General features: G+C 36.8%; 1 protein-coding gene across 4 annotated transcripts in view; it reads right to left on the minus strand.

The window, feature by feature from the left end:
• Positions 1-7,844: 7,844 nt before the first annotated feature.
• The window catches only part of NUCB2 (nucleobindin 2), a 50,674-nt gene continuing 35,932 nt past the window's right edge, over positions 7,845-22,586 (minus strand). For 3 of the 4 annotated variants that reach the window (XM_032427264.1, XM_032427265.1, XM_032427266.1), the window contains exons 6-14: positions 20,147-20,250; positions 18,926-19,111; positions 18,644-18,734; positions 17,982-18,040; positions 17,793-17,885; positions 16,643-16,732; positions 11,656-11,826; positions 11,090-11,171; positions 7,845-10,597 (exon numbers count right to left, since the gene is read on the minus strand). In XM_032427264.1, the coding sequence (XP_032283155.1) occupies positions 10,590-10,597; positions 11,090-11,171; positions 11,656-11,826; positions 16,643-16,732; positions 17,793-17,885; positions 17,982-18,040; positions 18,644-18,734; positions 18,926-19,111; positions 20,147-20,250 (884 nt within the window). In that variant the 3' untranslated portion in view covers positions 7,845-10,589. Of the gene's footprint in view, positions 10,598-11,081; positions 11,172-11,655; positions 11,827-16,642; positions 16,733-17,792; positions 17,886-17,981; positions 18,041-18,643; positions 18,735-18,925; positions 19,112-20,146; positions 20,251-22,586 lie in introns of those variants that run through there. The other variant, XM_032427267.1, reaches the window with a different exon arrangement.

Raw genomic sequence — 22,586 nt, forward strand, 5'->3', positions numbered from 1 at the left:
AAATGTCTGCCTTCGGCTCAGGTCATGATCCTGGGGTCCTGGGATCGAGCCCCTATGGGGCTCCCTGGTCCGCGGGGAGCCTGCTTCTCCCTACCCCTGCATGCCGCTCCCCCTGCTTGTGCTTTCTCTCTGACAAATAAAACCTTAAAAAACAAAACAAGGGGAAAAAAAGTCTATATATATAGATATATATAGCCATATATATCTATATATAGAGATATCTTTATGTATCTTTAAAGATATATGGAGACATATATATAGATATATAGAGATATCTTTAAAGTAAGTTTACATTCTGAAACTGAAAGCGCATCTGTATCTCCAGAACGCTTTAGTCAAACATCAAAAGGCAGCCCTTAATTTCCCTTATTAATCAGAAAGTGGCTTCTGACCTCCTCCCGCAAAACCTAAAATGTTCATTCAGTGATGGTTACCTTTTACCACTTCCAGACCAGTTTTTTTTTTTTTTTAAGATTTTATTTATTTGGCAGAGAGAGAGACAGTGAGAGAGGGAACACAAGCAGGGGGAGCAGGAGAGGGAGAAGCAGGCTTCCCACTGAGCAGGAAGCCCGATGCGGGGCTCGATCCCAGGACCCTGGGACCACGACCTGAGCAGAAGGCAGATGCTTAACGACTGAGCCACCCAGGAGCCCCTCCAGACCAGTTTTTAAATCAGTTTTAACTACGAAGTTCAGAACACAAGTAGCAATGCTATTATAATAAATGCACATACTTCTTGCCCCAGCATCTTGCATTCCAGTAGTCCTGCTGATCCTACTTAATTTTTTCCTCACATCATTAAAAACAATGTATGTAATCTATAGAAAACCACAGGCAGACCTGGACTCAAGACCCAAGTTCCAGCTATATCATCACTGACTGTGTGACAGTGGGCAAGTTACCTCAGTTTCCACTTCTCTAAAACTGAGATGGTAACAACCCTGCAGGGCTGTTTTAAGAATTACAGGATCAGTGCTCACTTCGGCAGCACATATACTAAGAATTACAGGATCAGGCAGCGTGTGAATGAAGACTTAGTGGTACTGTCAGTAACTAAGCAAATGTTTACATTCTCACCTATCTGCAGAACAGCATGCAGAGTGGAAAGAGCATAGAACTGGGAGGTGGGCAGGGTGCCCACACTGAGACCAACTAGCTGAGGGACCTTCACAAAGTCACAGTTTCTGAGCCACAGTTCTAACAAGTAAGAGATCTACAAAGTTAGGTCCAGCTACATTAGTCTATACCTCTTCTCAACTGCTACCTCTTCCAGGCAGTCTTACCCTGAGAAGTCCTCTTCTGGTATTACTGACATCATTAAATAACTTCCCCCAAAGGAAGTTATTTGGTGAATCCCCATACTTGCCCAGTAAACCACTCTGCAAACCACTGAAATTTCTACTTATGTGCTGTAACTGAAAGCAGGGGTTGCATCTTAAGAAATGCTGGAGGGACCCCTGGGTGGCTCAGTCGGTTAAGCGTCTGCTTTTGGCTTAGGTCATGATCACAGGAGCCCCACATCGGGCTCCATGCTCGGCAGGAAGCCTGCTTCTCCCTCTCCCTCTGCCTGCCTGCCTGCCTGTGATCTCTCTCTCTCTGTCAAATAAATAAATAAAATCTTAAAAAAAAAAAAAAGAAATGCTGGAAAAGGAATTCCTTCTTTGATACATGATCTCTAAGGCCCTCAGACTCTTTGACTCTATAATTGTGTTTTGCAAACAACCCACTCTTTCAACATTGCCAAGTTTGTCTTTTTCCCCAGAAAATTACAAATATTACATATTTTTTCTGATTTTACATTTAATATAATTAAAACAAAGCTATACAAATGATGACTAGAATAATATTTTCTGACAAATATTGCACTGGGAGAATTTTTACAATATAAAATCAAAAAACAAATATAACAAACTTGTATAAGGTCTCTGTGTCTTCCTGATTATCAAATTAAAATCCAGTTATTTATTTGTAGTTTTTTTAAATGATCCAATTTTCTAAAGAAGCCAAAAAGAATTAAATCTAAATATACTTCAGATTAATAAAATTTCTGTCCAAACTCTAAAATTAACAGAACACTTTTGGCCACATATTTATAAAAGGTTACATTTTTAATTCAACACTTAAATTGAAAAAAATTCCACAGTCCCCCAAATTTAGCAATAACAAATAAAATAAATGGTCTTTAAGATAGGATGTATATACCATCATTATTAAAAGTCTTTTTTAAAACATAATAAATATTGATGAAATACGGATTATGCAGCACTGGTTTTCTTCATGAAAAGGAAAGGCAAAAATTTTTCACTTTTTAATTCCAGGACACAATTTTTTTCAGAAGATACTAACTAATGGTCTTCCTTCCACGCCTATTTTAGGCACAAGCTTACATAAATGTACACATATTGCTTCTGAAATATGATCTTTCAATTAGAGGCTATAAAAATTGGTACATAGACACTTTGAAACTTGCAAGGGCTTATTATAACCTTCATGTGTGCTAATAGATCCTGGACTAACAGTTTCAAAAAAAGAAACACCTTCAGTGCTCCACCTCTGCTACAGTACTTGAGCCTCCAGGGCTCTTCCATTCTTAGGCCCTGAAACTGGATGGAAAGGTGCAAATAGAGCTATTTGGAAGTTACCAGAGCCATCACAAAAGAATGAAAAGACGCTCTGGGCATTAACTGGCTTCCAATTATCCTTAAAATAAAATACTTATCCTCTATTATATCTCTCACAAATCTTTTGTAAATTAATCCTGTTTTAATAAACTCACCTCTACATCTTCCTTAGTGGTAATACAACAGACTCCCTTGGAGAAAAGATGAATAGTTTGGGATTGTGAGGGAAGGGCAGAATTCATTAGAAAGGCCTGATAGTAAACCCCAAAAGCTAGCGGCAGGGGCGACAGTGAAACTTTAAGACAGCTGACAGTGGTGCTGATAACTTTCTACATCACTCAAAGCTTTCTCCATTGACTCAGGAGGTGCATTAGAAACACAGCAGTGGGAAAGTCAATACAAAAAGTAGAAAAGGGAAGAGTTCATAGAGAGAAAAGAACTTAATTAAAGCTCAGATCAGGGCACCTGGGTGGCTCAGTCTGTTGAGCATCCAACTCTGGGTTTCCGGACCTGGTCTAGTGGGTCATGGTCTCAGGATTGTGGAATGGAGCCCACCTCTGCTCGGTGCTCAGCAGGGAATGTACTTGGGGATTCTCTCCCTATGCCCCTCTCCCCCTAAAATAAATAAATAAGTCTTAAAAAACAAAAACAAAAAACAACTCAGATCATCCAGGCAAAAATAACAAATACAAAAAACTATGCTACTTCTCTTCTAATCAGAGATTGCAAAATTCATGTCCTGGTCTTTCTATTACAAAAAATACTTTTTTTTCCTTTATTAACAACCGTAAGACAGAAAATGTCTGCTGGAATGCACAAAATATTTTTTAAACTATTATTACTTAAGGACGGTACAAAAAAGCTAAAGAATTGGACAAGGGACATTGATCAGAGTCTGAATGCTATGCATTTGCTCCATAAGCTGGTTCACTCTGTGGAAGAGGAGTCAGGAACCCTACTCATGAGTCAGAAATTTTGTTTAGGGTTAGAGTTACTCTCCACAATGCTCAGGAACCCCTCCAGGAATGACTGCGGCTTGCCTAAGTAGCTCTAGGACACCCCTCTAGAAATGACTGCCTGCTTGCTGAAATAGCTCTTTCTGCAAATGTGGTTTTTCTTTTTCCCCATATCAATCGTGAATCTCAATGAAACATGCTATAAATATCAAAGGGAGTGGAAATACATACACATCAAAGGAAACAAGAAATGTATATGGGATTAGAACTGAGAGTTAATCAGAAAAAAAATTAAGATACAAACTATAACATCCATTGCTCAATGCTATAGAACAAGAAGATGATTGTTGTGTTTGACAAAAATGCTTCAATACTATCACAAAAATGTTTAAACACTAAGAGGCATGGCAAATGTTTTTAAAAAAAGGAAAAAATCTATAAGACATCATCACACTAATAAGGAAATATTTACAAAGAAGCAATACCAAGAACAGAAAGGGAAGAATTCAAAAGTAAAGCAAACTCAAATCACTTTGAGGGTAATAGTGACAGATAGACACATTGAAGGGTAATAGTGAACAGCAAAGTAGGTAAAACAACATTGTAGAAAACAAATACAGAATATGGCACAGGCTGTACGTGGGTTTCATACTCCACACAAAAGGAACCGAAAATGAGGGCAGGGATTTAGTTAAATGACACATACTCTCCTATCACTAAAAATCTACATTTAAGGTGGACTAAAATTGAACAAAAATAACATTTTAACACAATGATTCATGGAAGAAGGCAAAGAGAACTAGATGGAATCTTATTTCTTCTCTCTCACTTTTAAAGCACTCAGACAAGTTATAGCTTTAAAATCATGTGGAAATAAATCATTACCCATTTTTAAATTCCATGGAGCAGCAAAATTAAAAGAATTGTAAAATAAAATATTTTAACATTTTAGTTACAAGATCTATATTCATAATCTTGGAAATCGTAGAAAATATACTTATTACCAAGGATAAAATAAAAAGAGATAAGGAAATTTGCACAGCAAAAGTCAAATCTATTGCTTGCAATAAATTATAAACAAAACCAAATTTGTTTAAAGGCACGCACAGCTCTGAAGTTAAATGGAAGGGTAAGCTTATAGGGAAAAATACACTGTCAAGGGCTGACTAACAACCAAGCTGGTACATGGCATTCATCAAGAGTACGACTAATGCCCAAAAGAAGAAGAAGATAGCAGGAGGGGAAGAATGAACGGGGGGAAATCAGAGGGGGAGACGAACCATGAGAGACGATGGACTCTGAAAAACAAACTGAGGGTTCTAGAGGGGAGAGGTGTGGGAGGATAGGTTAGCCTGGTGATGGGTATTAAAGAGGGCACGTATTGAATGGAGCACTGGGTGTTATATGCAAACAATGAATCATGGAACACTACATCAAAAACTAATGATGTAATGTATGGTGATTAACGTAACAATAAAAAATAAAAAGAGTACGACTAATGCCAATTAAAATGTAAACTAAAAGCTCTGCAGGAAAAACTGTAGATATCTATAAAAATCAAATGTCGGGGGCTTTTTCTATATAATTCTAGAGGTAATATTGGGGGGAAATCTAAATACCTAAAATTAAATCAAAGGTTTTATTGGTTTTGCTTTGCTTTTTCTCAATAAAGAGGTTGGCAGTGCTAGTAATCATAAATTCATTTTTCAATTTGGTGCCTTTACCACTTGCTGCTGCTGCTTGTTCTGGCTCAGTTCTTGGATTGTCTAAGAAATGGGTATTACTCCATAGCTAAGTACTCATTTAAAAAATAAATTAGGGGCGCCTGGGTGGCTCAGATGGTTAAGCGTCTGCCTTTGGCTCAGGTCACGATCCCAGGGTCCTGGGTTCGAGTCCCGCATCGGGCTCCCTGCTAGGCGGGGAGCCTGCTTCTCCCTCTGCTGCTGCCTCTCTCTCTCTCTCTCTCTCTCTCTGACTCTCATGAATAAACAAATAAAAAAATAAAAATAAATAAAAAATAAATTAAATGTAAGGAAAAATTAGAATCCTGATGATGATATTGTGTAAAAAAAAAAAAAAAAAGGCAAGGAAAAGACCAGATTTCCCTCTAATCTCACACCTTGAAACCAACTTGTCATTACAGTCTTTCATTCTTTCACCCACAGGGAACAAAAAAGTACACTCTTCACTTTACTCAGTACACCTTAGTCTCTCAATTAAAAAAAAAAAAAAAGAACTAAAGTATTAAGTTGAGGCACCAGTGGTTAAGGGTGAAAGTGGACTTCTTTAGCAGGTTCTTCAAGTGATAAAAATCTCACATGACAACGATGAAGCTCATCATCTAACTCTGGCTCTGTTTCAACTTCTTCTTCATTGTACCGCACAGCTATAAAACAAAGATCAAATTTTAGGCACTAACCAGAACTAGGCTTGTCAAATTTTCTTCCTAAAGAAAATAGATTTCTCACCACATTCTCACAAAACTGTAAAATTTTCTTTGTATTTTTCTTTCTATGAAAAACAGATGTGCATTTAGGCTTTGGTAATACAAATCTGTTCAATTAGTATAGAAAATAATGCTGTTGTAAACACATTTTGGTTAAAAAAAAAAATGTAGAGCCATATCTCAAAGAATTTTTTTACCACTACTTCTAAACTGAAGTTTCTCTTAGCAAGAGTCAAATATTCTAGAGGCTATCATCTTCCAAAATCTAATTTGAATTATATATACCTAAGTATACTCTAAAATGTATATGCTTTATGAAAATTCATATGTGAAACAAAACCCCAAATTACTAATACATACCACTAAGTCACCTAAATCAAAGACTACTGAATACCTAAAAAGTATTAAGAAGAATGGTATAGGGGTGCTGGGTGGCTCAGTTGGTTAAGCGTCGGACTCTTGATTTTGGCTCAGGTCATGATCTCAGGGTCCTGAGATGGAACCCCACGATGGGTTATGCTCAGTGGGGAGTCTGTTTGAGATTCTCTCCCTCTCCCTACACTCGTGTGCTCTCTCTAAAATAAATAAATAAATTTTTTAAAAATTAAAAAAAAAAGAATGGTATAAATTAAGCACACGACCAATACTTTCTAAGAGAACTGTAAAGAATACTACTAGCAACTCTGTAAGAAACAGTATTTGCTCATAGATGCCCAATACTCTTAAGAACTGGAATTCCTTAAGTCCATAGATAATCTTGGGCTAACAATTCTTTTTTTTTATTTTAAAGATTTTTATTTATTCATTTGAGAGAGAGAGAGAGAGAGCGCGCACACAAGCAAGGGGAGGGGCAGAGTGAGCGAGAGCAGACTCCCCTGCTGAGCAGGGAACCTGACATGCAGGGCTTGATCCCAGGACCGGGAGATCAAGACCTTAGCCCAAGGCAGACGCTTAACCATCTGAGCCACCCAGGTGCCCCCAATTCTTTTTTTAATAATATAAATTACGATGATTTGCTGGAAACTGTGAGGTATGTCTACGGTAATATCCACCCATTATTACTCATGCCAAAAGATCATTTGAAGAAACGTCTCTAAATTCTCCTCCAATTATATTTTTAACTGAATATATTTGACATATAACATCATGTAAATGTAAGATGTACATGTTACTTTGATACATTTATGTATTCTCATGATTACCCTGTATCCATATTTATCATATTACATAATCATAGTACAATATTGTTGTCTCCAATTCCTTTCTGATTGAGCCCCAGTCCACCATCTAAAAAAAGTTTACCCTGGGTGAATCCCTGTCTTATCACAGTTTCTTGTCACAGAGTCATCAACAAAAGGATATGCCAGATAATTTTTTAATGTTTCCTACAATTTAAACAATAGAGATAAGAATCCTTCTCCATCTCTACGGAAACACAGCATTACTCTAGTAAGTGATTTTTTTGTGGTTTCTTTGTTTGTTTGTTTTTGTGTTTTGTGTTTTTGTGTTTTTGGAACTTTCCCAGATTGCTACATTTAATTTTGGGATCCATGATTTAAGAAAAAAAAAAATCTGAGGTATCTTTGGAGCATGCACTGATTATTTAAAAATTTTATAAAATGAGGACTAAGAGTTTTAAAAATTATTAATGTGAAGAGACACAATGTAAAATTATGAGATGTTACGACAGATTGGCTCATTCAACAGCTTTAAACATGCCTTCCTGTACTACAGAGGTAGTAAAGTTAAACACTAGGATTTCCCAGCCTCCCTTGCAGCTAGGTTTCCAGATGATTAGTCCAGTCAATCAGATGCACTCACTTGAGACTTTTGCTCAGAACCAAGTCACACGGGGAGAGAGGCAGCACACGAGGTGTCCACTTTTGCCAACACAAAGCACGGCAGAGGTGGTACAGTTCTGGAGCTGGCAACTGTTCTCAGCTTCCTTAATCCAGCAGGAGGCATCTTGATCTGGCAGGCAGCTTCTCGATTGTTCCAAAAGCAGCAGCTTCTTTGGCAGCCCACTCTTGCGATGTAGTTCCTATGAAGCTCAGCCTAAATTCTGTTTCATCTGCCTTCCCAAAGATTCTGTGAGTTACCCTTAATCAAGCACCCCTTAATCAAGCCCCTTCTGTTCAACAGCTAAAGAAGATCCTATTATCTACAACCAGGAATCCTGACCTAGACAGAATTTGGTAGCTAGAAGTAAGGTACAGCTGGTAAAAGGATCTTAAATATGGAGTTAGCTTAGTTGAGGAGGTAGGGCTTTGGGCAGTGAGACCTCAAGCCACTAAGGTTAAGCTATTAGAGGAAGTAGTGGTAGAACTTCAGAATGTTAGCATGTGGGCTGCTTCTAGCCTCTTTCGGCAAAGTCATACAGGAGAGATGGGACTCAGGCTAAGGGTAACAAGACTGCACAGATGGAAAGGAATATAGCTTTGCCGAGGGAATGGCTCTCTACAAAATAAATCAACAAAGTCCCAAATCTAGAGCCCTGAGAAATTGGAAAAGTCAGCTACTCCAAACTGAAACAGTTATAAGTAAAGGTTCTGAGGAAGCTGCTAAAGCTTCCTCAACCTTTTTCTGCCTTTCCTTTTTCTGCCTCAACCTTTCTTAAGAATTTTCTGCCAAGTAATGGGAGCCATCCCAAGGAAAGAGATCAGACTGGGATTGTTGCCATCCCATCCAAGCCTACAATTTAAAACGGTCCCAAGTAGGTACCATTCATTTAAGACCCAAGGGGAGAGAGAGAGAGCACAGAAGCCAGCAAGTAAAAGATGATGTTCTTTGTTAAAAACTGTGTCTTGACAAGATCTTTGTGGTTACTCATGGTAATAATTGAAAAAGACAGACCAGAAACATACTAAGTTTTTAGGGAACTTTTTTGCCAAAAAACAAAACAAAACAAAACCAAACCCTAAACCTGGCCTGCAACAGCCTGTTAACTATCTAACACAATCCCCAAGCCCCTAAACCCACCACAACAGGAAGTAAAGGACTAAAGCTGCCCAGCCACCAAGACCAGCACACTTTCCAATGCCCACGCAAATGTGTCCTTGAAAATTAATGGGCAATAAAAACTTCCTAGAAGGCAGCGCCAAGGGCCCCTGAGGACATTCGACGAGTGAGTTCCTCCCACAAAAGTGAATCAGGGGTTGCCTGATATGAAAACCAAGGAGTATATTTACAGACAGGGCAGAGAGACCTTGCTATTTTTGCCAAGCAGTACCTTTTAAGTGTTATGGATCCGTGGCTGCTATTTTCCCCTCTTCTGAAAGGTTGATTTTATTGCAGCTATCCTGTACCTATCCCACCATTATGCATTTGGTACTCATGAGGCAGACACCTTGTTTTTTAGTTTGCAGATGGCCAGAACATTAGGTGACACATCCTGACAGAGAGGACTACACAAGGGTATCATGGTCTTTGAGCTATATGCAATAATGGATTGGATGTGGGATATTTCCTTTTGGGGCAGGGCAAGTGAGTGTTTTCTATGTTTCAGAAGAGTGTACACAGATATATAGGTAGCCAATAAAGCTGTCTGGGTTAAAACTGAAAGTTGCCTACCAAACATGACCTCCTTCATCTTTAGTTAAAGATCCTAACTTTTAGCTGGTCCCAATGCCACATGGATTTCTCAGCTTCCCTAGCAGCTACATGACCAATGAGATGTAAGTTAAAATGTTGTGCGGTTCTCCAGGAACACTGAATCCAGTAAGCTGATGCAACTGGGGGGGAAGTTCCTTTTCCTCCTCTTGCCCACTGCCTCCAAAAGCAATCTTGGACAGTGAGAATGAGGTAACTTGAGGATAAAAACCATGCACTGAGGATAGCAGAACAGAGAGGTAGGAACCTGGACACCACCTACCTACAGATTTCCTTTATGGAAGAGGGAAGAATTCCTATTTAGTTTAAAACACTGTTATCTTTGGTTTTTCTGGGTTTTTGTAGCAGAACCTGATCTTAAGCAATAGAGTAGAAAGCAAAAATATGAACCAAAAAATGACCTGAAGTGGTAGCAAAAGCTACTCAGTAGAAGAATTTCTAGCAGGTAAGGTTTCTGGAAGTAGGAAGAAGTTACCAGGAAACACTGGGGGAAAGTGCAATCTTCTCAGAAGAAGAATTATTAACATCAAAGAGACTTTTATCGAGAGAGGGGCTGATAAGCACCTATAAAAGACTATCTTTATGAGTAAGTGACAACAATATAAATTTACTTTAAAAGCAATACAGAACTTTTTCACTTAAACAGATACTGATAGTTTCATTAAATTATGGCATAATTATGGCCACTTAATTAAATCATTAAAGGAGAACAAATTAAAAAGAAGAGAGGTATGAAAGTGAGAGCAGATACTGAGTTTGTATTCTTCCTGGTTGTGGTGGACTTCAATCCTTAAATATCTGTGTCCTGAAAAGATGTGTTCTCATTTAAAAAGTATCTTCCTTTATTCCATATATGCTTTAAAATATTTATTGAGCAGAAAAAAAGGAAGGGTGGTAAAAAGATGACACAGATGTTGATTTAACAGTTTTCTTCCAAGTTCTGGTGGACTTCGGACTTTAAATGTCTGTTTGAAAAAAAAAAATGCTCTCATTTTAAAGGTATCTCCCTTTATTCTGAATCTCCTTATATATATTATATATATATAATATATATATAATATATATGCTAAAATTAGTAGATATATATATGTAAATATAAATATAAAGCATTTTTAAAATACGCTTAGCTAATCATAGATTACAATTAAGAAACCATGTTCTCTGACAATATCAATTACTGATTAGAAAGAATTGTGAATAATTTGAAATAAATCATTTCACATAGAGCTATCAAATTATATAGCTTTTGAAATGTGCTAATGCATAGACATTTTAGAAGGCTTGTTTCTGTACGTTTTTCTGTACTACATTTTTCTGTAGTATGAGTTGCACTAGTTCCACAAATATATAGTAAATACCATAGATATTAATGATTTGAAATTACATTTGTAATAAACGTAGATTTCAATTTATTCAATTTTTTTATTTCCTTAAACAAAAAAAATAAAGTTACATACGTGGCTGGAACTTCAATTCTCCACCAGGCCCTGATGGAGGAAATTCTTGTTGTAATTTTTTTTGTTCCATCTGCTGTACGACCTAGTGCGTGGAAAAAGGATGTCTTAAAAGGAAGTATTCTTTTATTTTCTCATGACCTTTGACAAACCACAACAAACTAATTGAAAACTGTTTTCCAAAATGAGATATTCAAACTTCAAACTTTAGATTAATATTCAACAAAGCAGTTTTTAAAATACTAAAATTTAGGGGCGGCTGGGTGGCTCAGTCGTTAAGCGTCTGCCTTCGGCTCAGGTCATGGTCCCAGGGTCCTGGGATCGAGCCCCACATCAGGCTCCCTGCTCGGCAGGGAGCCTGCTTCTCCCTCTCCCACTCCCCCTGCTTGTATTCCCTCTCTCGCTGTCTCTCTCTCTGTCAAATAAATAAAATCTTTAAAAAAAAAAAATACTAAAATTTAAAATACTATAGCTAATCGGACATTGAAATATTATATTACAAAAAACACACGCTTTTACCAAAACACCTAAAATTCTTTTTAATGCTGCAATCATTTTATAAATACCACCTGATGGTATTCCAGCTTCTGGGCCTCAAGTTGGTCATGCTGACGCTGTAGCTCTTCCTTTTGTTTCTGAAGTTCATCTGCCTTTTTCTTAAGTTCACTTTCTTGTAAAGAGATAAGATTTTCATATTCTTTCAGTTCTTCCTCTGTGAAGACCTGTTGCTGATCCAGTGTCTAAAAGGAAAAAAATTGAGGAAAGAATAATCTTGGCTATACAACAAGGTTTGATTCAGCTTTTAAAATTCTATGATTAGTAAAGTATAAGAGTCTCTATAGTAATACACCTTTTTGGTAAGAAAGGGGAAATAAAAAATATATATTTATGTATTTATTTGAGCAAAAGGAAAAATCCAAGGCTAATGAAATGGGTTACCTACAGAACAATGAAGAGAACTGGGTAGAAAGGACAGAGAGAATGTGGGAAAAGAAATCACATTTCTCTAAATACACCTTTTTCGTACAGGTTTGATTTTTAGAAACTTGTCAGTGTTTCATATACTCGAGAAAAGAGAAGAAAGAAAATCCACAAGGACAGGAAAACCCAAATTGACTATAAACAAAAGAAAATAAATTATACTTTTATTTTAAGTGAATAAAACAGAAGGGGGAAAAAAGAACTAATCAAGAAACTTTGGATCAGAGTATTCAGACTATATGCTCAGGTTAAAAACAACAACAAAAATCTAAACAAATAATAAATTCTTTTTTGCAGAGTTTAGCAATCTGAAACACTCTGAACATCCTAGGATTGAGGAAATAAGTGGAATAATATTGTGGAAAATAGGAGCCAGGTTTCATATGAAATATGGAAAGAGGAAGAAATAGGATGTTGTACAGGAATTGGAGGCATTGGACTGAAATTTCAGGAGGTAGCAGTGTGAACTCATTAAGTGTGTTTTGTTTTTTTAAGATTTTATTATTTACTTGAGAGAGAGAGAGCGGGCATGAGTGGGGGAGGGGCAAAGGGAGAGGGAGAAGCAGACTCCACGCTGAGCAGGGAGCCCCCACACTGGGCTCTGTCCCAGGACCCTGGGATCATGACCTGAGTCAAAGGCAGATGCCTAACCGACTGAGCCACCCAGGCGCCCCAGTGAGCTCATTAAGTTTTAATATATATTGATACCTAAATATACCAGGATGAATATGAATGTAAGTATATCTGTGTATGTATATAATACATGCATATACAGATAGACATAATACAAATATAAATATATATATAAATATACACATACACACTTAAATGTTTTTGTTTGTTTGTTTGTTTTTAAAGATTTTATTTATTTATTTGACAGAGAGAGACACAGTGAGAGAGGGAACACAAGCAGGGGGAGTGGGAGAGGGAGAAGCAGGCTTCCCGCTGAGCAGGGAGCCCGATGCGGGGCTCGATCCCAGGACCCTGGGATCATGACCTGAGCCGAAGGCAGACGCTTTAACGACTGAGCCACCCAGGCGCCCCACTTAAATGTTTTTTAAATTACCCAACTCTATTATCTGACAAAGCCTAGAAGCAAAGATTCTCTGGTAGCAAGGAACACATCCAGGGCCCCAGATCCCAGTCTGTGATAACGATCTCCACTAAAAGGGACCAGTGCTCCTCAGAAAAATGGCTGATTCCAGAGGCGGGATGGAGAAAGAACAAGATGAGCCTTGAACATCATCTTATTATGCTAATAAGAAAGGAAGTCCTCAAAGAATGATAGGTAACATGCCAAAAGGATACAAAAGTCAGTTTGAAGAAACTCCCACTAGCCAAATCTGGAGCAATTTGGGCATCGAAATAAGTAGTGATAGTAAGGTTCAAGCTTATTGAATAAAATAAGCCATGAATCTACACTCAAACAAACAGAAAGGGGGGAAGGGATAGCTTTTCCTTACTGCAGCAAGCCAACTAATAAATGTAGAAGGAATGATGATTAGAAAATCACCATTTGTCAATAGTCATTGTAATAACTGATTCTGGCTAGAATCATCAAGTATGCTAAAATTAGTAGATAATGAATCTCAAAGTATACCCTCGAAGATGCTTTAAAAAAAAAAAACAGTGGTAATGATGGTAGTGTAAATTGGTACAATTCTTTTGAAAAATACTTTTACAAAATATATCAACTGCCCTAAAAAGATTCCCTTGGTCTTGGTAGTGCTACATTGAGAATCCATCCTATAAAATAACCCTAAACACATAATAAGCTTTATATAAAAATGTGTTTATAGCAGCACTACCTTTTTAAAATAAATAGTAAAAAAATGGGTGTCTGGCCCTGAGAAAACAGTTAAGCACTTCCATAACTATTAAAGTTATGCTTACAATTAATATTTGGAAATACTTTTGATATGATGTCAAGTGATATTTTTTAAATGCTGACTTCTGATTCTGGCAGTATGGTGGATTAGACAAAATAAGAGTTTAAGTTACAAAAGAGAAAACAGTGAGGAAACGTGGTAGACAGTCTCTTAACCAAATAATCAAAATTAACATTGCCAGTTATGAAATTAATCAGCAGCATATGCTTCATGATATGATGCACTTAGCATCACTTTGGTGGTATTCCTACCAAAACCAGAAATCCGAAAGCAACAGCAGACTGATTCAAACTGAAGGATATTCTACAAAATTACTGGTCTGTACTCTTTAGAAACATGAACGCCATGAGATACAGACTTGGGAACTGTTTCAGATTAAAGGAGATTAGGAAGACATTACAACTAAATTCAGTATATGATTCTGGATTTTCTTTTGCTATAAAGGACAGTATTAGGAAAATTAACAAAAATCTCAATAAAGTCTAGAGAATGGAAAAGAGTTTTTTGTGTGTAGCCATAGATAATTTTACTGTGGTTATGCAAGATAAATCCTTGTTTGCAAAAAATACACACTCAAGTATTTAAGGTTAAAGCAGCACCATGTGCCACTTACTCTCAAAAAAATTATGTATGTTATATATAAATACACATATGCACAGATTAAAAATAGAGAAAGAGATAAAGAGAATAACTGTAGTAAAATGAGAAATCTGGAGGAAGGGTATTCAGGAATTCCTTGTCTATTCTTATAACTCTTTTGTAAAAAAATCTAAAATTATGTTAAAATGAAAAAAAGTATGTAATTATCGATTGCTCTACTTCACCAGAAGCAATAATGGGAACGCATGTTCAAGCACCTGAGGATTCTTCTTCTTCTTCAACAAAGGGCAGAAATATTATAAATATTAGGGAAAAAATAACCAAAAAAGCTGATTTCTTTAATCTCGAACTAAGATGATAAACTGTCATACTGGGACTGTTCTCGTTTCAGCACTAAAAACTCCCACATCCCAGGAAACTCCTCAGTCCAGGCTACACCAGGACAGTTGGTCACCCTATCTCAAACTATTTTCTGGACAATTAAAAACCTAATCGAAATGGTAATCTTTTAGATTTTGTATAGAAAATGACAATTTTGGGGCGCCTGGGTGGCTCAGTCGTTAAGTGTCTGCCTTCGGCTCAGGTCATGATCCCGGGGTCCTGGGATCGAGCCCCGCATCCGGCTCCCTGCTTGGCGGGAAGCCTGCTTCTCCCTCTCCCACTCCCCCTGCTTGTGTTCCCTCTCTTGCTGTGTCTCTCTCTGTCAAATAAATAAAATCTTAAAAAAAAAAAAATGACAATTTTTTTTTCAATCTCTTCTGGTTACTACCTCTCAACTATTCTTTTAAAAATGTGTATGCACAGTAAACTATGGAATAAATTGGTATACCTCTCGGGAGCAATTTGACAAGACGTATTTAGAAACTAAAAATGGTCATAAACCTTGAGAATAGTTCTATTCCTAGGAATTAGTCCCAGGGAAATTATTATAGATGCTCAAATATGTATGAACAAGTAGAGTCATCATAGTGTTAATTATTACAGTAAAAAAATTGGAATTGACCCAAATGGCTAAATCTGTTCAAATGGTTATATAAATTATGCTATAATCACACAACTGCATGCTAAGGAGTCATTTCTAAACTCTGTTTTTTGAGGAATGGCATCATGAAATATTGTTAACATTAAAAAACACAGAATTTCCCAAACATACAAAGACATTTATACAGTATGAAGCCATTTTAAGACTATATAGACAGGATGGGGTGCCTGGGGGGCTCAATCCAGTAAGCCTCTGACTTCGGCTCAGGTCATGGTCTCAGGGTCCTGGGATTGAGTTGCATCAGGCTCTGAGCTCAGCAGGGAGTCTGCTTGTCCCTCTGCCTCTCCCTCTGCCCCTCCCACTACTCATGCTCTCACACTCTCTCTCAAATAAATACATAAAATCTTTTAAAATATACATAGAGAGGTAGGAGTTTATGTGTATATGTAAATTAAAAATGGGACAGGGGTGCCTGGGTGACTTAGTCGGTTGAACACCTGGCTCTTGATTTCGGCTCAGGTCATGATCTCGGGGTGGTAAGACTGAGCTCCACATCAGACTCCATGATGGGCATGGAGCCTGCTCAAGATTCTCTCCCTCTCCTTCAGCCCCTCCCCCTCATTTGCTCTCTCTCTCATAAATAAATAAATAAATAAATAAATAAATAAATAAATAAATAAAATAAAAATGGGACAGTACACTCTATATTGTGTGCTATATATGCATATACTAAAGATACAAACTATTTCCAAATTGTCATAATACAATGCATAAATTAAGTGTCTACCTCTGGATGGTAGAATTATAGGTAACTTCTCATTTATTCTTTAAATGTATCTATATTTCTAATTTTCAAGAACGAACACTAGAAAAAGTAAAATTTTAAAAAGACTTCTAATTATATGTAACATGATTACAAATAAGAGGTCAATTGACACAAGCTTTCCAAAAAATCAAGTTCATTATTTTATAGTGACATTTTATTGAAAAGCCGAGACAGTAAGGCTCTACATGCAAACATAATGGGAAATAAAAGTTAAAAGTAGAATGAACTGATGTAGAATTTCTTGAACCATACATCCCATTTCAAGTAGGTTTTATTACCTCCCAGCTATCTGGCTCCAAGAATTCCTTTTTTTCTGTAGCTTTCAAAAACTCGTCTAGAGTCACTAATCGGTCTTTGTTAGCATCAACCTGATTAAAAAAAAAAAAATGTATATGTAAAATAAAATAACTCTCATATTACTAGAAATTGTCTTCTAGACAATTGCTATATATTTGTGTGGATGGTACTACACAAATGTACAGCAATTAAGGCTAGCCTAACATCCACAGAAACGGGGGTGGAGGGTTGGAAGGAAGAAAACCAGAACACTCAACATTATAGTAGAATCAGAAAATAGATACTGCTATCTTCTGGATTATTCAGATTTGAAAATACAGTGAGATATCTATACTCCTGATACTCAAAGATCATCACGCTTGAGTCTGCTGATCCGACTGGTTAGGCTATTATGGTCTTCCTCCCTCACCACACCGTGTGGAATCCCAAGAAAAATAACCTTTCCAGAAAGAGGACTGTGTTAGCCAAGAGTAAAGGAGTTTACATTAAAATGCTCTCAACATTTTTTCTTAAAAACAACTAATAAATCAAAATTAAAGTTGACAACCACTCCCAATCCTCTTCAGTGGCTCTTACAGCCATTCAGTTGCAAAAGTGAACTCCATAATGGCCAAAGAAATTCATTTGACACTTGGGATGCCAGCAGTCAACAGAAATCCCAATTCATCACCAATAGCTCAAATATCAGGTGAAAATCACTGACGCAAAACAGTGGGTGTTAGTTACTGGCCTCTGATGTCTATGACCAAAGTTCTCAGCTTAACAATGTCAACAAGAACTAAATACGTTGTTATAAACCATTACTGTATTAGATTTTTTGGATTTTCTTAATAAAAACACAGCCTTTTAAAATATCAAATCTTGGACTACATTATCTTTTACTTCTAAAAGACATGCAACAGCATCTTAATCTCTTAAATAAAAACCTTTTAAATTTTAAAATATTTTAAAGTAGTTACAAAATAATTTTATCTACACTAAGGGAGTCTACCGAATATTCTGGATCAAAAAATGCAAAATTCAATTAAATAACTACTTTGTGTATTTATTTTCCACTTTATGGTAAGATTTATTGCAAGAACTTGAATAATCCATTGAAATAACATATAATCTTAAAATTTTAAAACATACCTCATTCATTACATGTTCCCTCATTCTAAGCCGTTCTTCCTCCATTTCTACCATATCATCCTCCTCATTTTTGGGGTCATATACTTTCTCCAACTAAAAAGAAAAGTTTAAAATGAACATAAAAGGAAGGAAAATAATAGAAGGAAAAAAGAGAGCAAAAATGCTGAACACTTAAATGAACTCATTTACCTCTTTAGTAAATAGGGCTTCTAATTCTTGTTCATCCAGGAAGCCATCATTATTGACATCTGAAGTTTAAAAAGTCACAAATGCAAAAATTGATTTTAATGCCTTCGAAAATCAATAAATAAATTACAACTCTTCACAACTGCCTTGCAGAAGTGATACTAACATGAAGCATCCATGTGCTACATAAAGATGTTTCCTCCTTTTTTATGAAGCCTCACATCAGTCCAACTGATAACAATTTACTATTAATTTATAATTCACACTAGGTTTTTTTTTTAGAAAAATATATCTTAACCAGTTTTTTCAAAAATATAAAGTGAAACAATACGCGACAGGGAAAAAAGTAAATTTTAGTATTATAGCATAAAGTGTGCTAGATATAACCTAGCTAGTCACAGAAATACCTTCAGTTTACAGAGAACCTTACAGTAAGTCGTAATGAGTCAGCAGTTAAAGCAGGTAAAAGACACAGCTACTGACTTAAAGTATTTTATGCTGCAGGTCAGCAATAAAGACTATTCTATTACCCTAGAGAAAAATTCTAAACATTTAGTGTCAATAGGACTCAATAGCAGACCTTGACAAAAACCAGTTAAGAATAAAGCAACTATAATCTTTCAAACAGCAGACATAAATATTAATATTTGTATCAAATCTGTTACCATGTAATTTGAAAAATGTCTTGGGGTCAAAGTCATTAGGATCCAATCCATCAGTCTCTTCCCATACCTCTTTTAGTTGATCTTTGCTTCCCTGTGAATCAATTTTTAAGAAATGCTCAAAACAAAATATAATCTATGTATATAGACTGAAAATAAAACACAAATTTGAGAAACTATGCAGAATTAAGATTCTAAAGTACTAATAACTTATGATAAAATTCTATCTGATACTCAAAGAAGTATCTTCATCTAATTATGGTTTCTTAAAGTCATAATTCTTACTGGATGATTAACTTTGGGATGATTTTCATGCTTTTTCCTCATTTCTTCAAATTTAGATTCTTCTTCTTTTCTCTTTTCTTCATTCAGTGTTTTTAAATATTCTCTTCTTTCATGTTCCTTCATCATTTCATATTTTTTAAATTCTTCATGTCGAGTCTTATCATAGTGTTCCAGATCACTTGTGGCCTATAATGGAATATTTAAACTAAATAACAAGGAGTATTTGAAAATATAAATAAGGGCTTTCTTGCATACAGCATATTCTAACAGAAGGTAGTATAAAAGGTCCAGAAAACACTGGACTCCTCTTTTAAATTCTGCCATTTTATTTTAGTCATTATTATTATTACCAGAATGTAGGCATTAAAAGAAACTCATAGTTCAAAGCAAGCCTCAACTTTAGAGAGTTCTTCATAAGTAAGTAATATATAAATTGATTTTAAAAAGAAGGAAGGGACTATATCAAATCTATACAGTATAGAAAACTAGAATTTTCTTTTTTTTTTTTTTTTAAAGATTTTATTTATTTATTTGAGAGAGAGAGAGAATGAGAGACAGAGAGCACGAGCGGGAAGAGGGTCAGAGGGAGAAGCAGACCCCCCGCTGAGCAGGGAGCCCGATGCGGGACTCGATCCCGGGACTCCAGGATCATGACCTGAGCCGAAGGCAGTCGCTTAACCAACTGAGCCACCCAGGCGCCCACTAGAATTGTTTCTAACTACTTAACTAAACTCGTAGCCAGGCTACAACATGCATTTTGGTAACTCCATACAGTACAACATGAGAGGCCTACAAACTCTTATCTAAAATCCCAGAGCCCAGATATGTTTCAGGATTTTCTAGTTTTCAGAAAAAGAATATGGCATTTATGCCATATTGTGTAATATCCTTGCAGAGTCTATAATCAAACAGATTAGTACTTCCTCAGCAAAGCCTATGAATATTCACATTATGTAGGCTAAATAAAAACTATAAATAGCCTTACTATAACTGAAGCCAGATTTCAGCTTTTATAGTGCTTTGGATTTTGGAATTGTGGGCAAGGGGTTACAGACCGTTATGGCCATATTATTATCTGTAGTAATAAATGTTAAGCTATCTCCCTTTAAAAATATTCTTGAGAGTATCTAAATGTTATATTACCACTTCATTGAATTTACTTATCAAATGACAAAACCTCAAAGGCACAACAATGACAACATTGTTTGGAATTATTCTCACCGCTTTGATGAGCATATCTAAATCTGTAGATTCAAACTTGTCAGGATTCAGGTGGTTTAGGTGATCAAATTGTTTTAGAAGAGCATGGTGGTCTATGCCTGTATCTGAAAGAAAATGAGAAAACTGTAAATGATAAAGTACTAAAAGCTAGAAACATTAATATAAATGATATATAAGCATAAGTATTCATATTTATTCCTATAGGATTTTATAAGAATATTCAAAATTTTAGATTAAGCATTCATATTTTTTTAGAATATTGTACATATTGTTATTCTAGGCAATAGTGATGTCCTTGAATCCAGAAAGGAATACAACATAATATGTACACTTTAATATTATTTCTAGAGGGGCGCCTGGGTGGCTCAGTCGTTACGCGTCTGCCTTCGGCTCAGGTCATGATCCCAGGGTCCTGGGATCGAGCCCCGCGTCGGGCTCCCTGCTCAGCAGGGAGCCTGCTTCTCCCTCTGACCCTCCCCCCTCTCATGTGCTCGCTCTCTCTCATTCTCTCTCTCTCAAATAAATAAAAATCTTTAAAAAAAAAAAATTATTTCTAGAAAGGCTAGTTGACTATCAGTATAATTAATAGTAAAAACTTTTTTATTATTGTAAAACTACCATATTTCCTACTTTTAATTAGATAAACTCTAATATACTGCCCTCATCAGAGATCTAAGTAGAGGGGCGCCTGAGTGGCTCAGTCAGTTAAGCTACCAACTCTTGGTTTAGGCTCAGGTCATGATTTCCCGGGTGGTGGTATTGAGCCCCACACTGAGCAGCATGTCGGGGCTCTGGACTCAGTGAGGAGTATGCTTGAGATTCTCTCTTTCTGCCCCTCCCCCAACTCATGCTCTCACGCTCTCTCTTTCTCTCAAATAAATAAATCTTAAAAAAAAAAAAAAGGACCTAAGTGGAATTTCCCTTTTTTTAGTATTTTATTTTTAAGCAATCTCTACACCCAAAGTGGGGCTCAAACTCACAATCCTGAGATCAAGAGTCGCATGCTTTTCCAACTGAGCAACTCAGGTGCCCCCTACATAGAATTTCTAAAAAGAATTGCTCTAAAATTTATATGAAGGAATTTTTTGTATGCTGCTCCAATGAATCCTTTATGGAACAATAAAAATATAATTTAGGTAAATTCATTTGGATTAGGACTTATTTTTAAAGACATATCAATTATTTTTCTTTGTGAACATTTTTTTTAAAACAAGCTACAGTTTGGGGCACCTGGCTGGCTCACTTGGTTAAGCATCTGACTTTTTTTTTTTTTAAGATTTTATTCATTTATTTAAGAGAGAAAGAGAGAGCAGGAACAGGGGGAGGGACAGAGAGACAAGGAGAAGCAGACTCCTCACTGAACAGAGAGCCCAACAACATGAGGCTCAGTCCCGAGCCAAAGGCAGCCATTTAACCTACTGAGCTACCCCAGGCGGCCCTAGTGTCTGGCTCTTGATCTCAGCTCAGGTCTTGATCTCAGGGTTGTGAGTTCAAACCCCATTTTTAGGGGCGCCTGGGTGGCTCTGTCATTAAGCATCTGCCTTCGGCTCAGGTCATGATCCCAGGGTCCTGGGATCGAGCCCCGCATCGGGCTCCCCGCTCAGCAGGAAGCCTGCTTCTCCCTCTCCCACTCCCCCTACTTGTGTTCCCCCTCTCACTGTGTCTCTCTCTGTCAAAGAAATAAAATCTTTAAAAAAAAAAAAAAATGGGGGGGCTCCACGCTGGGCATGGAGTCTACTTAAAAAACAAACAAACAAACAAAACAAAAACAAAAAACAAGCTACAGTGTATTGTAGTTGAATAGGTAGAGTGAGTCTGGACTATTTCAGTTGGATTATAGAACTGAGCAAAATAGGTACATGTGTTGATTTGTTTAAAAGTCAGAATTCTCACTTAGGAAAGAGGAATGTACAAGTATGGAATCATGGAAGGCAAGAAAAAAATCTCTGACTTGGCATCAGGGAAATACAAATCAAAACCACAATGAGATACCACCTCACACCAGTCAGAATGACTAAAATTAACAAATCAGGAAATGACAGATGTTGGTGAGGATGCGGAGAAAGGGGAACGCTCCTACACTGTTGGTGGGAATGCAAGCTGATGCAGCCACTCTGGAAAACAGTTCCTCAAAAAGTTGAAAATAGAGCTACCCTATGACCCAGCAATTGCACTACTGGGTATTTACCCCAAAGATACAAATGTAGTGATCCAAAGGGGCACCTGCACCCTATGTTTATAGCAGCAATGTCCACAATAGCCAAACTATGGAAAGAGTCCAGGATGTCTATCGACAGATGAATGGATAAAGAAGATGTGGTTCATATACACAATGGAATACTACTCAGCCATCAAAACGAAATCTTGCGACTTGCAACGATGTGGATGGAACTAGAGGGTATTATGCTAAGCAAAATAAGTCCAATCAGAGAAAGACAAT

The sequence above is a fragment of the Phoca vitulina genome, unplaced genomic scaffold (assembly GCF_004348235.1).
Source record: "Phoca vitulina isolate PV1807 unplaced genomic scaffold, GSC_HSeal_1.0 scaffold36, whole genome shotgun sequence".
NCBI lineage: Eukaryota > Metazoa > Chordata > Mammalia > Carnivora > Phocidae > Phoca > Phoca vitulina.